The sequence below is a fragment of the Astyanax mexicanus genome, chromosome 1 (assembly GCF_023375975.1).
Source record: "Astyanax mexicanus isolate ESR-SI-001 chromosome 1, AstMex3_surface, whole genome shotgun sequence".
NCBI classification, from domain to species: Eukaryota; Metazoa; Chordata; class Actinopteri; order Characiformes; family Acestrorhamphidae; genus Astyanax; species Astyanax mexicanus.
In genome coordinates, this window is record NC_064408.1 from 113,024,741 (window position 1) to 113,038,671 (window position 13,931).

Genomic DNA, 13,931 nt, shown 5'->3' on the forward strand with positions numbered 1-13,931 from the left:
TATAAAACATATTCTGTTTTGTTTAACACCTTTTTTGTTCACTAAATAATTCTAGATGTTTTTCTTTCCTAGGTTGGATGACTTTATTATTAATATACAATGCAGAACATTTAAAAAAAATGAAAAAACTGAATTTAAGATCTGTCCAATATTTTGTGCAGCACAGGACTGTAATAGTCTAAAGATGAATAGGTCTAATATACTGTTGTACAAGGGTTATAAAGTTTTGAGTACATCCAGTACTTTAAAACTTCATCGTGCCATGATGCTCTATTAATATGCACAATGCCATATTGCTCACCATTAATTCTAAACGAGTACTTTGTTTTTCTTGTATTACGTGCACAGGCTTTAGATGTGTATTGTCTCTGTCTGATCACGTAAAAGTGTGAGGCAGTGAAAGAATATGCTCTTTCCTCATTAAATTGAGATAACTGCTGTGCATCTAAAAAAATTGTAATATCTTTGAAAAGTGACTTTCTGTAATTCAGTTCAAAATGTGAAACTCATATATTATATAGATGTATTAAACACAGAGTGATCTATTTTAAGCATTTTTCTTTTCTTTTATTGTTGATGATTATAGATTACAGCTAATAAAAACCCCAAATATCAGTGTCTCAGAAAATTAGAATATTTTAGACCAATTGGTGCTTTTTGGCAGTGTGGGCAGTTTGCCAAGTCCTGCTGGAAAATGAAATCTGCATCTCCATAAAAGTTGTCAGCAGAGGGAAGCATGAAGTGCTGTAAGATTTTGTGGGAAAACAAAACTGCACTGACTTTAGACTTGATACTAAATCCCAGTGGATCAACACCAGCAGATGAAGTGACTCTCCAAACCATCACTGATTGGTGGAAACTTCACACTAGACCTCGAGCAGTTTGGACTGTGTGTCTCTCCACTCTTCCTCCAGACTCTGATTCATTGATTTACAAATGAAATGTAAAATTTACTGATGATCAGTGATGGTTTGGAGAGACGTGTCATCTGCTGGTGTTGATCCACTGTGTTTTATTATCAAGTCTAAAGTCAGTGCAGTTTTGTTTTCCCACAAAATCTTACAGCACTTCATGCTTCCCTCTGCTGACAACTTTTATAAAGATGCAGATTTCATTTTCCAGCAGGACTTGGCACACTGCCCACACTGCCGAAAGTACCAATTGGTCTTATATAATTTTCTAATTTTTTGAGACACTGATTTTTGGGTTTTTATTGGCCATAATAATCAACAATAAAAGAAATAAACACTTAAAATAGATCACTCTGTGTTTAATACATCTATATAATATATGAGTTTCACATTTTGAACTGAATTACTGAAATAAAGTAATTTTTCAATGATATTTTAATGTTTTGAGATGCACCTGTACATATACTGACAGCACTGCAGTTACAGCAGTTATCTCAACCTGTGTTCAGATGCTGTCTGCTCTGCTCTGCTCTTTGAAAGTCAGCAGACAGTCTGAGGTGGGTAGCATGAGTGGCCCCGAAATCCAAGCCTTCATTAACAGGATATTAGGTGAACACTGCGCACAAAGTGTCGGCCCCCCTCGGGATTTCAAAGGGGAATCCAGGATGCCAATTAATAGTAATTAGCACAGCTAGCGCTGTAGCTACTGCTGCCAGTCTCCGCTAATGAAGCAAGGCTGTGCAGGCCCTGGTGTATTTACCTCTGTCTAATCTATAGTATTGACTCTGAGTCACTCAGGGTAGGACTGTGAGGGTACCTGATACTGCTCCTCTGTCTCAGAGTGGGGGGATACTGCCCCCTCGTGGCTGTGTTCAGCGCTGCATGTGGATTCTGTACAAGTTTCAGACTGATAGTTTGTGTGTTTGTATTTATTAATGTGTTTATTTTTGTTGCAGATATAAATTCAGTTTGGAAATGTAATGTAAGATTTCAGGGGTCATTGAAGAAGTGAGTTAGGATTTTTCCTGACTTCTTCTTTTCTTTATTTTTCAGTCTTAGAAATAAACCTTTTATTTAAGCTCTGTAGAAACATTTGTCGATGTATAATGAATTATTTAAAATCATATATTTAATGAGTTTTGTTAGATGGACATGTTTGTCCCGTGCAAATTACTTTTCTCTGATATTTTTTTTTTATCCTTCTTAATTTTAGTCCTTTACAGTTATTATTTATAATACAATTTGATAAAAAAAACATAAAAACAATAAGAAGTGACTTAACATAGATTGTTATGCCATTGAAATAAAATAAAATTAGATCATACTTATCTTAAACCACATTTTTTTTGAAAACTACATTGTGATCCCTATTTTCACATTTTAGTATCAAGAATTAATTTGGTTAAAATAAAATATATAGGCAATATAGGTGAGCCATATTATATCGTATGCAATGATAAAATTACATTTTTATTTTTTATTCTTGCAGTAGTGTATTCTTGAAATATATATATTTTTAATTCACTGTTTTGTCATATCGGCAAGAGTATCACTATTGTGAAAACACCATGAAATATAGTGATATTATTTAATTTAGGCCATAAAGTCCACCACTACTACAATTTTTTAGTTATGGCAGTACCACTCCAGAGCTTCATTGTGAGTCACTGTGGCACTGTGAACACTGTGCCACATGGTACAACCTTCTAGGAATTGTGTTTTACCTGCAGATTGATGCAATAGGGTTTTTTGTGTGGCTCAGTTCTGGTAATATCTGAATATCTGATACTAAAATATCTGGAATATGTAAATACTGCTAAATCTGCTAAATACTTTAAAATGAAATGTAATTCCAGAAGACTGTGGTCTAATGAACATAAACCTGCATGCGTGGTTCAGATAAATGGCGTTTTTTGACCCGTGGTATTGTGGCCATTACATTACATTCTTAAAAAAATCATTGTAGCAATTTTTGATTTCAAAATGTTAAAGGCTAGACACCACCTAAAGCATCTTGTTGAAAATTTCACATTATTTTAGCTTCTAAAGATGTAAAAGTGAATTAAAAATGACACCACATATTTATTTTACTTTATGAATTCAAGTAAATCACTTCGGAAATTCCAGAAAGATGCCGCTGGGATCTGACTCCCTCAGAGAGCCTGCAAATTAACCAAACAGACAACGATATTATTTGTTCCCGACACTTTAGTCAAACCACACCTCCAAAAGCAGAACATGAACGTATCTCACATCTAGGTAGGTTTAGATTGTGGTAGTCAAATTTAACTCTATGAATCTCCATAATCCAACTACCTGAACTATTACTAACTAGTTAGGCTAATTAATGCCAGCGAAAATGGGTGAAGTAATTGTACTTACCCTGTTTACTTCCATGACCACAGAGGCACTTAAACACCTCTTGTTAATTTCTTTACATGCCCATATTCTTGGTAAAGTGCCAGTTTTAAGATCCAGCCGTGAGAGTCCAGTGTTGTTCCGAATTCAGCACCCCCACCAGGAAAAGCACCCACTGTCTGGAGTCTGGAGTGTGCACTATGTGGCTTAAAAGCTGAGACAATCCGCTGACATTATTTTGTTTTTTTTTGGACCAAATAAACCTGAATTCATCTCATTTCACTAATCAATATCCCGAGGGGATGCTTTTCTTGACGGGGGGGTGGGGGGGGGGGGGGTGGGGGGTTGACAAAGTTGTCCACTTTTTGGATATTTTGGGCTCTTCGTGTGTCTCACTGTACAAATCGAATTAATGCAGCCAAAAACAATCAAATCATCAGTTCATGTGGTTCAAATTCTTGGGTTGACAACTGTGCCATAACAAAACCTTAGAATCCAACACTAACACATAGAAACACAGTAGCAACCAGCACCTATACCATAGCGCCACCTGAGCAACCACCGAGCAACACCTTAGCAAACACCACCTATACCATAGCAACACCTTAGCAACCAACACATATACAACATGTTAGCCACGCTGCTGAGCTGCAGTCACACTCCCAGTTCCTGAAGGAGCAGAACTCTCTCTAGTTTGGATCGATTTAGACTTTGTTTTGTTTTTTTGCTCTTGTAAAACGATATGCTGAGTGTCCTTTAACAGCTTGGTCTGTAATATCTGGGATGGTGTAAGTGCTGTGCTGCTTTAAGGAAACCAGATCCACTGGTGTCCAGTTTTCTGTGACCTCTTACTGAACATGGAGGACAGCGATGGTAGGGGGCAACATCTGCAACCAGGCAATGCAGATTATTCAAGGTACTTATCAGACCTGCAGCTGCTGAGACCACGGAGAGAGAGCATGACTGAGCGACAGAAAGAGTGAGAGGGAGAGAGCGCAACAGAGTGAAAAAAGGAAAGGGAGAGACCGAGAGAGCAAGAGAGAGAAAGGACAACACAGGGAGAGACAGCAAAACAGCGAGAGAGCAACAGAGAGAAAGAGGAAAAAAAAGGGGGAGAAAGAGTGAAGAGACAGAGAAAGAAGTTGAAAAAGAGCAAGAGAGAGAGAAACACAGGGAGACAGCAAAGCAGGGAGATAAAGAGACAGCGGGGGAAAGAAAGAGAAAGAGAGTGAGAGAGGGGAAAAAGAGTGAAAAAGAGAACGAGCGAGAGAAAGAGAGACAGTAAAACAGCTAGAGAGCAACATGGAGAGACAGAGAGAGAGATAGCAAGAGAAAAAGTGGCGAGTGTAAGATAGCACACAAAAGAGAAAGAGAGAGAGGAAAAAAGAGGGGAGACAGAAAAAGAGGAAGAAAGGACAGAGAAAGAGGTTGAAGAGCAACACGGGGAGGAGAGAGAGAGAGCAAAACAGAAGAAAAAATTGAGAGAGAGAAAGAGAGGGGAAGAAGAGAGCGAGAAAGAGCGAACAAAAGTGAGAAAGAGCAACACAGGGAGAGACAGCAAAACAGGAGAGAGAGCAACATGGAAAGACGGATAGATAGCAGAAGAAAAAGAAAGTGCGAGAGAGAGCAACAGAAAAAAAAGAGAACAAAAGAGAGGTAAGACAGAGGAAGAGAGAGAGTGGTAAAAGAGCAAGAAAGAGCAAAGCAGGGAGAAGAAGTGAGAGAGAGCAACACAGAGGAAAAAAATGAGAGAGAGGGGAAAAAAGAGTGAAAGAGAGAATGAGAGCAACACAGAATAAAAATGGGGGGAGACAGAAAGGAAGAGAGGGCAAAAAGAGAGCAACACAAGAAGAGAGAGCATAACAGTAAAAGAGCAAAATGGAGAGACAGAAAAATAGCAAGAGAAAAAGCGAGTGCAAAAAAAGAGAGCCAGAGAGAAAAAGTGACAGAAGAAAAAAGTGGAGAGACAGAAAGAAAGAGAGAGTGTGAGAGAGCAACAAAGGGAGAGGCAGTAAAACAGCAATAGAGCAACCTCAGGAAGAGACAGAGAGAGCAAGAGAAAAAGCGGCAGAGAGCAACAGAGAAATAGGAAAAAAGAGAGAGGGAGACAGAAAAAGAGGAAAAAGAGACAGAGAGAAAGAGGATAAAAAATAGCAAGAGAAAGCAACACGGGGAGACAGAGCAAAGCAGGGAGAAGGAGAAAGGGGAGAGTCAGAGAGAAAGAGGGGAAAAGAGAGAGAGCAACACAGGGAGAGACAGCAAAACAGAGGAGTGAGAGAGTGACACAGAGAGACAGAAAGAGGTAGAGGTAGAGGTAGAGAGAGAGAGAGAGAGAGTGAGAGTGTGTGACATTCCGACAGTGGGTCATGCGTTTTTCTCCGTACAAAAGAAACAGACTCCATTCAGGCTGCACTAATCCAGATGGAAAAGTCAAAGAGCAGAAAGTCCACAGGCCCAAACTCATTTCATCACTTTCATCAGCACCAAAGGAGAGAGGGAGACAGGAGGGGTAAAAAGAGGGGGTAAGGAGGTGGGTGGGGGTGTACATCAGAAAATGACCAACATCGGCGCTTCCCGAGCCCGGCCGCCACGCCGTTATCTGTTTAATTCATCCCGCCAATCTAGGCTGTCTTTTCCTCCGCTAAATTGCCCTTTGACACGCATGCCTTCCTGCGCATAATCCAGCACCTCCAGGCCAGAATTAAAAACCGGACTGAATGGGAGCGAACCTCGGAATAAAATGTCAATGCCGGCGGACTGATTTGACTCCAAATCGAAGCGTGCCGCGCTCTGACACAGGATGTAGTATTTTTTTGGAAGAGGGGGGAGGAGGGGTGAAGGAAAAGTGTCCAGATGAAGGAAAAAAAAAAAAAGATGTCAGGAGCGCTGAATTCTCTGACGAGAGAGAGAGACAGAAAGAGAGGGAGAGAGAGGGAGATGGTGGTGGTGGGAAGGAGGAGGAGGAGGAGGTGAGATCTAAATTGAAAGCGGAAATGACTTTGGAAACGGATGGAGGGGCAGTGAGAAAAGACGAGTGTCAGGCCGAGCGTCTTTCATTTCTCTATATGAACGTTTTGAATGTGAAAGGCGGCGAGTTTCACGACCCGCTGGATAAGGAGACCTGTGATTTCCCAACACTGCTGCCTTCTACTGACACAAACTTTCCAAAAAAAATTTTTCCTGCTGAGGAGTTTGAGGTTCACCTCTTAAAGTCTAAATGTTTAGTACAAGGGGTGGGCGATATGGCTCTAAAATAATATCACGATATTTCAGTGTATTTTGTGATAACGATATACTTGGCGATATAGGAAAACAGAAAAAAAATTAATTAATTTCAGGAGTATAGTATAAGAGTATAACAGCATAATCATAATGTGGCAAAATAAATAATATAGCATAAAATAATATAATGCAGCAAAAAATATTGCAGAATATTTAGTGCATGCATATAAACTGCAAATTAAACAATTATACAATAAATACACTTAAAGCTTCACAGTAAATAATAGACTAATTTTAAGACAGAACATCTCTATTATTACGATACGGATTTTTAATATCATGATATTTCTGTGTTACGATATATTGTATACGATATAATATTGCCCACCCCTATTTAGTATTAAAACGTTTCCCTGCAGTCCAGTGTTTTGTAATGGTAGTAAAAGAGTGAAGTGAGTAAAATGCACATTTTGCTTGATATACAGCTAAAATTCAGTTAAAAATGTCTGTTAGTACCATTTGTGTTTTTATCCCTCTTATGTAGCGAACACACACAGAGCCGTTTCTTAGTGGTTGGTGTGGAGCAGTGGATAACACCACTACCTGCTAGTGAGTTACCACATTATATGAAAGACTGGGGTTCAATTCCAGGTCTGGGTGACTGAATGCTACGCTACACCAATAAGAATCCTTGGGCAAGACTCCTAACACTACATTGGTCCACCTCTGTAATGAAAATAACCTTGTAACTCACTTTGGATAAATGTCAGCTAAATTCCATAAATGTTTTAAGACATTTGGTGGCCCCAAGCTAAATTCTCACTTAAAGCTGTCTTGTTTTTTCCTGTTTTTCTACTTTTTTTCTTTTCTGACTTTGTGAAGTATTACTTCGCTTCATATATATGTTTCATATTTTGCCGGCTGCAGGAATGACTAACCTGGCTGAAAGGCTAATGTCAGTAACTAGTGGGAGGGGCCCCCTTGAGGGAGATTCTGATAGCAGTATCATTGTACTTTCCTGCATTTTCCGGCACAGAATTTAAAGGGTTGGTGCCGCTCACACAGTTTGTCATTGTATTTAATTCATAACGAGTCGTAGTATGGGGGGCCCAGGCCAGCTGCCTTAAGCAATTGATTGGTTTACTTGCCTTGTTGCAATGGACCTACGCCACAGACATGTGTAGCACAAACCTGCTTGTAATTGACTAAGATAATTTATCACTCTGCAGCAAAAAAACTATTTTTAATCAAAAATCTATTTTTGATTTTTTATAAACATACTTTGAACCTGGCAGTTCTTTTTCACATTGCGTCCAAATGTACGTCACATTACAAGCCACATTGCCCAAAACCGTTTTTTTTGCTCAGATCTTGACGGTTGACATTTACAGATGTAAGTGATCTGTATCTGTGTGTAATATGAACAAATCTGTCCCTGAAACGCCTCACATGCTGCACATTGATACAAGTATAAACGTCTCATTCTTCACCAACAACAAAAAAGCTCATATTAGAGACACGAATCGTAGCTTTATAAAGGGAAATGGATGCGTTAGCTGCTCATTTGTGGAGCATCTTTTGCTGGAGTGGAGAAACAGCAAACAGCTGGTCTGAAGTACATGCTCAGTTCGAGGAGGTGAAAAAAGCCCAGAGATGTGTGGATACGAGAGAGAAGCACGTAGCGCATGCATAAAAGCCAATTAAGGACCACATATGAAAGTGATTCAGATCTGATTTAGAAAAAATCGTATTTAAAATAGTATCTGAACCACATTGAGGAAAAAATCTCTCACTTTAGCATGAAAAAAAAGTGAAAAAGTCACTTTAGCATGGTAATGTGAACAAAGCCAAAGTGTCATTTAAATTAAACCAATAGAATGACATTGACGTTTAGTGAAACTTAAGAAAGGTGTTTTTTTTTTTTTAACATGAGGTTGACAATGTAAACTATATGTTGCAATGTTTATTGACACACTGGGCGGGTTGTATACAACTTGTAAAAAAAAAAATACATTTAATATATATATTTTTTAATAATTAATGCTCATCTGATTTTGTACTCATGTTTATATATAAAGGGGGGGGGTGGAGAGTTTTTTTTACTAATGTACTCTGAATGCAGAGATATGCAGAGAAGTGAAATATATCTAATTTTGTGCAGTTTTGATATTTTATTTTACTGTAGTAAAGTTTTCATGTTCTTCCACAGTTTCTTAAATGCTCTTAAATTCACTTTGCATGCATATGTATGTTTAAATGTGTTTTTGAAGGCTTTTATATATATGTATGTAAAATTGTGAGTCGTGATTGACTTATTGACCATGAGAAAATGTGTGTTATCTGACACTTTTATCTAGAGTGACTTACAAGGTTATTTCTATTACAGAGGTGGGCCAGTGTAGTGTTAGGAGTCTTGACCAAGGACTCTTATTGGTGTAGCACAGCATTCAGTCACCCAGACCGGGAATTGAACCCCAGTCTAACACATGTGGCAGCTCACTAGCAGTTAGTGGTGTTATCCACTGCGCCACACCAACCACCTACATGAGCACTAGATGACCAAGTTCTAGATGCTACAAGAAACACTGTCATTCCAAAAGTACTAAATGAAGCATGGTCACTTTCATTCCAGAGAACACAGTTCCACTGCTCCACAGATCAGTGCTGGGGGGCTTTTTTTGTAATACACAATCCCCAATCTAGTGAACACTGTCTTGATGACTGCATCTTCAGCCTGTGGTCCATTAGCACTGGCATATGGAGAAGGATCCAGGCAGGCAGTGGTGCAGTTCTTTAGGTCATTCTGGATAAGACCTTCTGTCAGATAGTGTAAATGTTAATGCTAACTCAAGACGGAGAGCAGAATCAGATTTGTGATATATTGTCATTGTCGGTTTCTGTTTCTTGTAAATGTGGGTCGTGTGTGTGTGTGTGTGTGTGTGTGTGTGTGATTATTGATTGGGCTCTGTAGGCTGAGACTAGCCAATTCACGGCACCAGTGAGCTGAAACCGATGGAGCCTCTTGAGTTACAACCCCCCCCGAACACATCTCCGAACACATCTCCCCCCGTCCTAATGCCCCTCTAATTCAGCCTCCTTCAGCCCTTCACCACACAGCCCTGTCTCCCTGACAGATCTACAGTGGAGCTGCTCTTCCAGAGGTGCCATGATATGAGTTATGACAGGAGGCACTGAAGACACCAGAAAAATGAAATATCTATATAGAGACATATGACCACCATAATACAGCACTGTCAGTGGTAATCACATTTTAGGTACTGCATTTTTAGATGTATTTATTACACTGATATGGCAAAAGAAACCCCTGTATAAAAGTGTAAAATGTGAGGTGTAATCTTGTGAGTGGGGTTGAACAATGGTCAGTGTGCTCATGGCAAGGCGACATGAAATATCAGAGTTGGAGTGAGGCCTGATTTTAATGGGCATTTAACTTTCCTGGATCCATACATCATACAAGACATTGCCACCCACAGTAATTTCTTAAATATCATGATTCTATCATATATACCATACATGAAGCATCTATTCCTAACAAAGCTTGTCTTACAGCAGATCACCGTGGCTATAACAGCAGAACCCCATTCATACCAACAATAACTTGTACAAAACAAGAACTTACCAGCTCAACAGCATCACTTTCTAGGCTACAGGTTACGTCACTGTTTGGAATCCTGACTGATGTTCAATTTGATCAGACTTTATCCTTTATCCAATCTCTTTTGTTTTAAAGCCTTTGTAAAGTTAGTTCTTAGCAAACAACAGTGTGTTTATTAGGGGTGTCACGATTCTCTAAATCCTCGATTCGATTTTATTTCCGATTTTAGGGTCACGATTCGATTCTCAATTTAATCTTTTCTCTTTTCTTTTCTTTTTTTTTTTTACAGCAGAGAGGCCTATGCCAGTTTTAGATTAGTCTATGGTCAGTCATTGGTTTGATTCATCAAATTTACAATATCTTATTTCAAAAGGTGGGGCTTTATATAAGTGATGCAAAGTGTTCTGTAACACAACAGTAGAGGCACTAATAGTCAAATTAAAATAATTTAATTTAGATATATTTGTAATGCCATCTAGTGGCTTTTTTTGGTAGCAACAGTGTGCACATAACAAAATAAATAATAAAAAAAAAATACAGGAACAGTCATGTAAAAAATAATAGAACAATTAGAGCCTTAACAAACTGAACTTTATCCTACTATAACAGTTAAACATGAAAAATAAGACTTTAAGACTTTTTCGGTCCCTGAGAACGACAAGTTTTTTTCTTTAATAAAGATATATTATTAACTTTATCTGAGAGAAAGATGCTCCTTAAGGGACCAAAACTATTAACATATTTGAGGCTAGACAAAACATCTGTTATTTTTATATTTTTAAGTTTTTCTTTAAGAAGATGAGAATGTCCACAGTCTCTGGAGAAAGGGCTGCTCTTTGAGCTACAGTGTGCTTTTGGATAACTTTATGCCTTTACTCCTGGTGCAAAAATTCAAGCAGTTCAGCTTGGTTTGATGGCTTGTGATCATCCATCTTCCTCTTGATTATATTCCTGAGGTTTCTCATATTTCTCTCTTATTTTTATTATATATATTATATATTATATGCTGCCAAAACACATGCCAGTTTAATCAAACATCTGTTTATTTACAGTAAGCTTAGATTTAAAAAGTGCTTTACTTACCCAAACTGTTTTCAACTTAAAACAATAATAGAAGCTTTATTAAAACCTAAATTGTGTCTGTAATTGTATATATTTTTGATGTTTTTAAATAACAGTATATTACCTGTAGGTAGCACATATCACATATAGCTCTGAGCTTTTTAATGCTGCATAAACGAACAGCAGCATTCAGATTAACCTTTGCGTTTCCTTACTGCATGCATTCCTCTATTTCAGCATGACTTCCACTCATTCTGTACTGGGATTAAACACTGTTTTCTGAGGCTTTTGTTCACGTCTGGTAAATGAGCTGTCATTGTGCAACATTAGGCCTTACAGGGAGAAGTCATTTACCGCTTCATGCTCTCATTTTAATCGCTGCGTTAATGCAGTCCATCATCAGCCCGGCCTCATTCATACAAAAGCGCAGCATCCTGCCTGCGCCTCTGTGTGTAGTGCTGAGTTTAATCATATCTCAGCATGCAATCTCTTACAAATAGTCTGTCTCTCAGCGCTGTCTGTGTTCCAGCTCCACTTTTATTTATTTACTGAAGCTCGATTTAACCAAGCTGATTAAGAACTCGCACAAATGCCTGTACTCAGCGTTGTGTTTGTGTGCTGATTTGCAGGTATACACACCTGGTGCCCAGTCTACAGGTGATGCAGCTTTCCGCCGCTGCCGGTGTGAGCCGCTTTCTCCTCATCCTGGGTCTTCTGCAGCCCACTGTGACCGGGAGCGTCGTCTCAGCAGAGGTCATTCAACGACAGGTAAAGCAGATTAATACTAAAGTCATCCAAACTGTGGAGAAAAACATCTGAAATTATTTGGTGAACAAAAAAGTGATTTAAACAAACCAGCACCTCTTGTTTAGATGACTTAGCTTAGATTTAGTTTTGCACATCTTGGCTGGATTTTCTCAGTCAGCTTTATGAGGTAGACTCACCGGGAATTCAGGCTTTCAGTTAACAGCTGTGCTGAACTCGTCAAGAGTTAATTACTTTAATTTCCTGTCTCTTAATGTGTTTGAAAGCATCAGTTGTTGTTTTAATCCATATTATGGGAAGAACTACTCAACTAAGTAAAGAAAAAAATACTTTGAGAAATGAAGATGAGTTAATCTGAAAAAAAAATCAAGAACTTTGAAAGTTTTCTCAAATGCAGTCAAGATCATAAAAAATGATGAAACTGGCACTCATCAGGACCACCCCAGAAAAGGAAGAGCAAGAGTTACCTCTGTTGAACATAGGAGCTTTTAAGTTACTACATGATTCCTTACGTGTTCTTTAGGTCTATAGTCTAAATGACTTCAGCATTCATTTACAATGCAATAAAAACTTTGAATGAGAAGGTCTTTCCAAACTTTTGACAGGTAGTGTAGGAATTGTGATGTATTGTGATGTGATGCTTGTATTTGTTTCTTTATTAAGTATTTAAAACACTTTTTTGTTTTATTTAACTCTCCAACTCACCAAGCAATGGATATTTGGTTTTAAATCTACAGTTTTAAACAGTTTAAAAAAAACGGTTTAATCCATCTCTAGCAATATTGTGATGATGCTTTGTAATAAAATCAGAACACAAATTAAGTAAAAATTAAAAGAAACTGAGTTGTATAAAGTTCCATAAATCCTTTTATTAAAATCTCTGAAACTATAATATGTTGAACAAATAATATTATTAGCAACAAAAACTCTAAAAGAATAAAAAACAGTCCGTATGTGTGAAGTGATTAAGGGATGAAAACTGAAAAGACACAGTGACCTCTAGTGGACATATTTCTGCTGATTGTTAGAGATGACCCAATCAGAACACTTGAATCTTCTTCAATAAGATATTTAAATTGAGCTGAGTTAAAGAGTTAAGTTGTGGCTCAAAGTGTGAATTACACTGCCTGACTGTAGGGGGAGCCTGAGAGTCCAGAAACACTCATTGCTCACTCTTTAAGCAGAATCTTAGACACCTTTCACCTGGTTAGACACAACCTGCACACATTTTTTCAGCCACTAAAAGAGGCAGAGTAAGAGGAAGAGGAGGAAGAGATTGAAGAGGTGAAAGAGGAGGTATGAGACAAAGAACAGTTATTTCAGATGAAATACAGGAAACTGTCATAGACCATGTTCCTGTTTTAAATATATATGTTTTTATGTATTTTTGTGAAGAGTAAAGATCATTTCTAAAGATTTTATGATCTGATCGTTGTGTTTTCTAGGTCTGATCTGAACACACTGCTTTTGAGCACAGTTTAACCTGTTTTGAGGCAATAGTTAGATTTTTAGGAAAAGTCAGAGTTTTGTGAATGTAGTTTTAAAAAATTAAGTTTTGTGTTACAGTTTAGACACACGGAGGGATGGTTTTAAGAAATTGAGAAAAAACTGTAAACTAGGGCTGTGAACGTGAAAGCACGCTGTTAATTTGTAATCAATTTTTTTATCGCAAGTTAATTATGTTTGACCTCAACTTCCACCGTAATCTGCCCCGCCCCCGCCCAACGTACAGATCTGTGGTCTGGCTGAAGACTGAAAGGCACTCTCTGAACTTCCAGCTCCAGAGTTTTATTTCTCTCTCTCTCTCTCTCTCTCTCACACACACACACACACACACACACACAGAGACCCACGCGTTCCTGCCCTCCTGCTCCTCATCCCTGATATTTTTATACCCATCAAAATAAGTTTGAATTCAGAAATCCTCACAACCAAGCTGAGACACTTACAATCCAATTTATTATGCATTCTTTATTCCACCACCCTACATTGATTTT

At 38.2% G+C, this 13,931-nt stretch overlaps 1 protein-coding gene across 1 annotated transcript in view; it reads left to right on the plus strand.

Moving 5' to 3' along the window:
• si:dkey-122a22.2 (uncharacterized) overlaps positions 1-13,931 on the plus strand; it is a 60,427-nt gene that overhangs the window by 36,235 nt on the left and 10,261 nt on the right. The window contains exon 8 of the mRNA XM_007242112.4: positions 11,799-11,937. Within this exon, the coding sequence (XP_007242174.3) occupies positions 11,799-11,937 (139 nt within the window). The remainder of the gene's footprint in view (positions 1-11,798; positions 11,938-13,931) is intronic.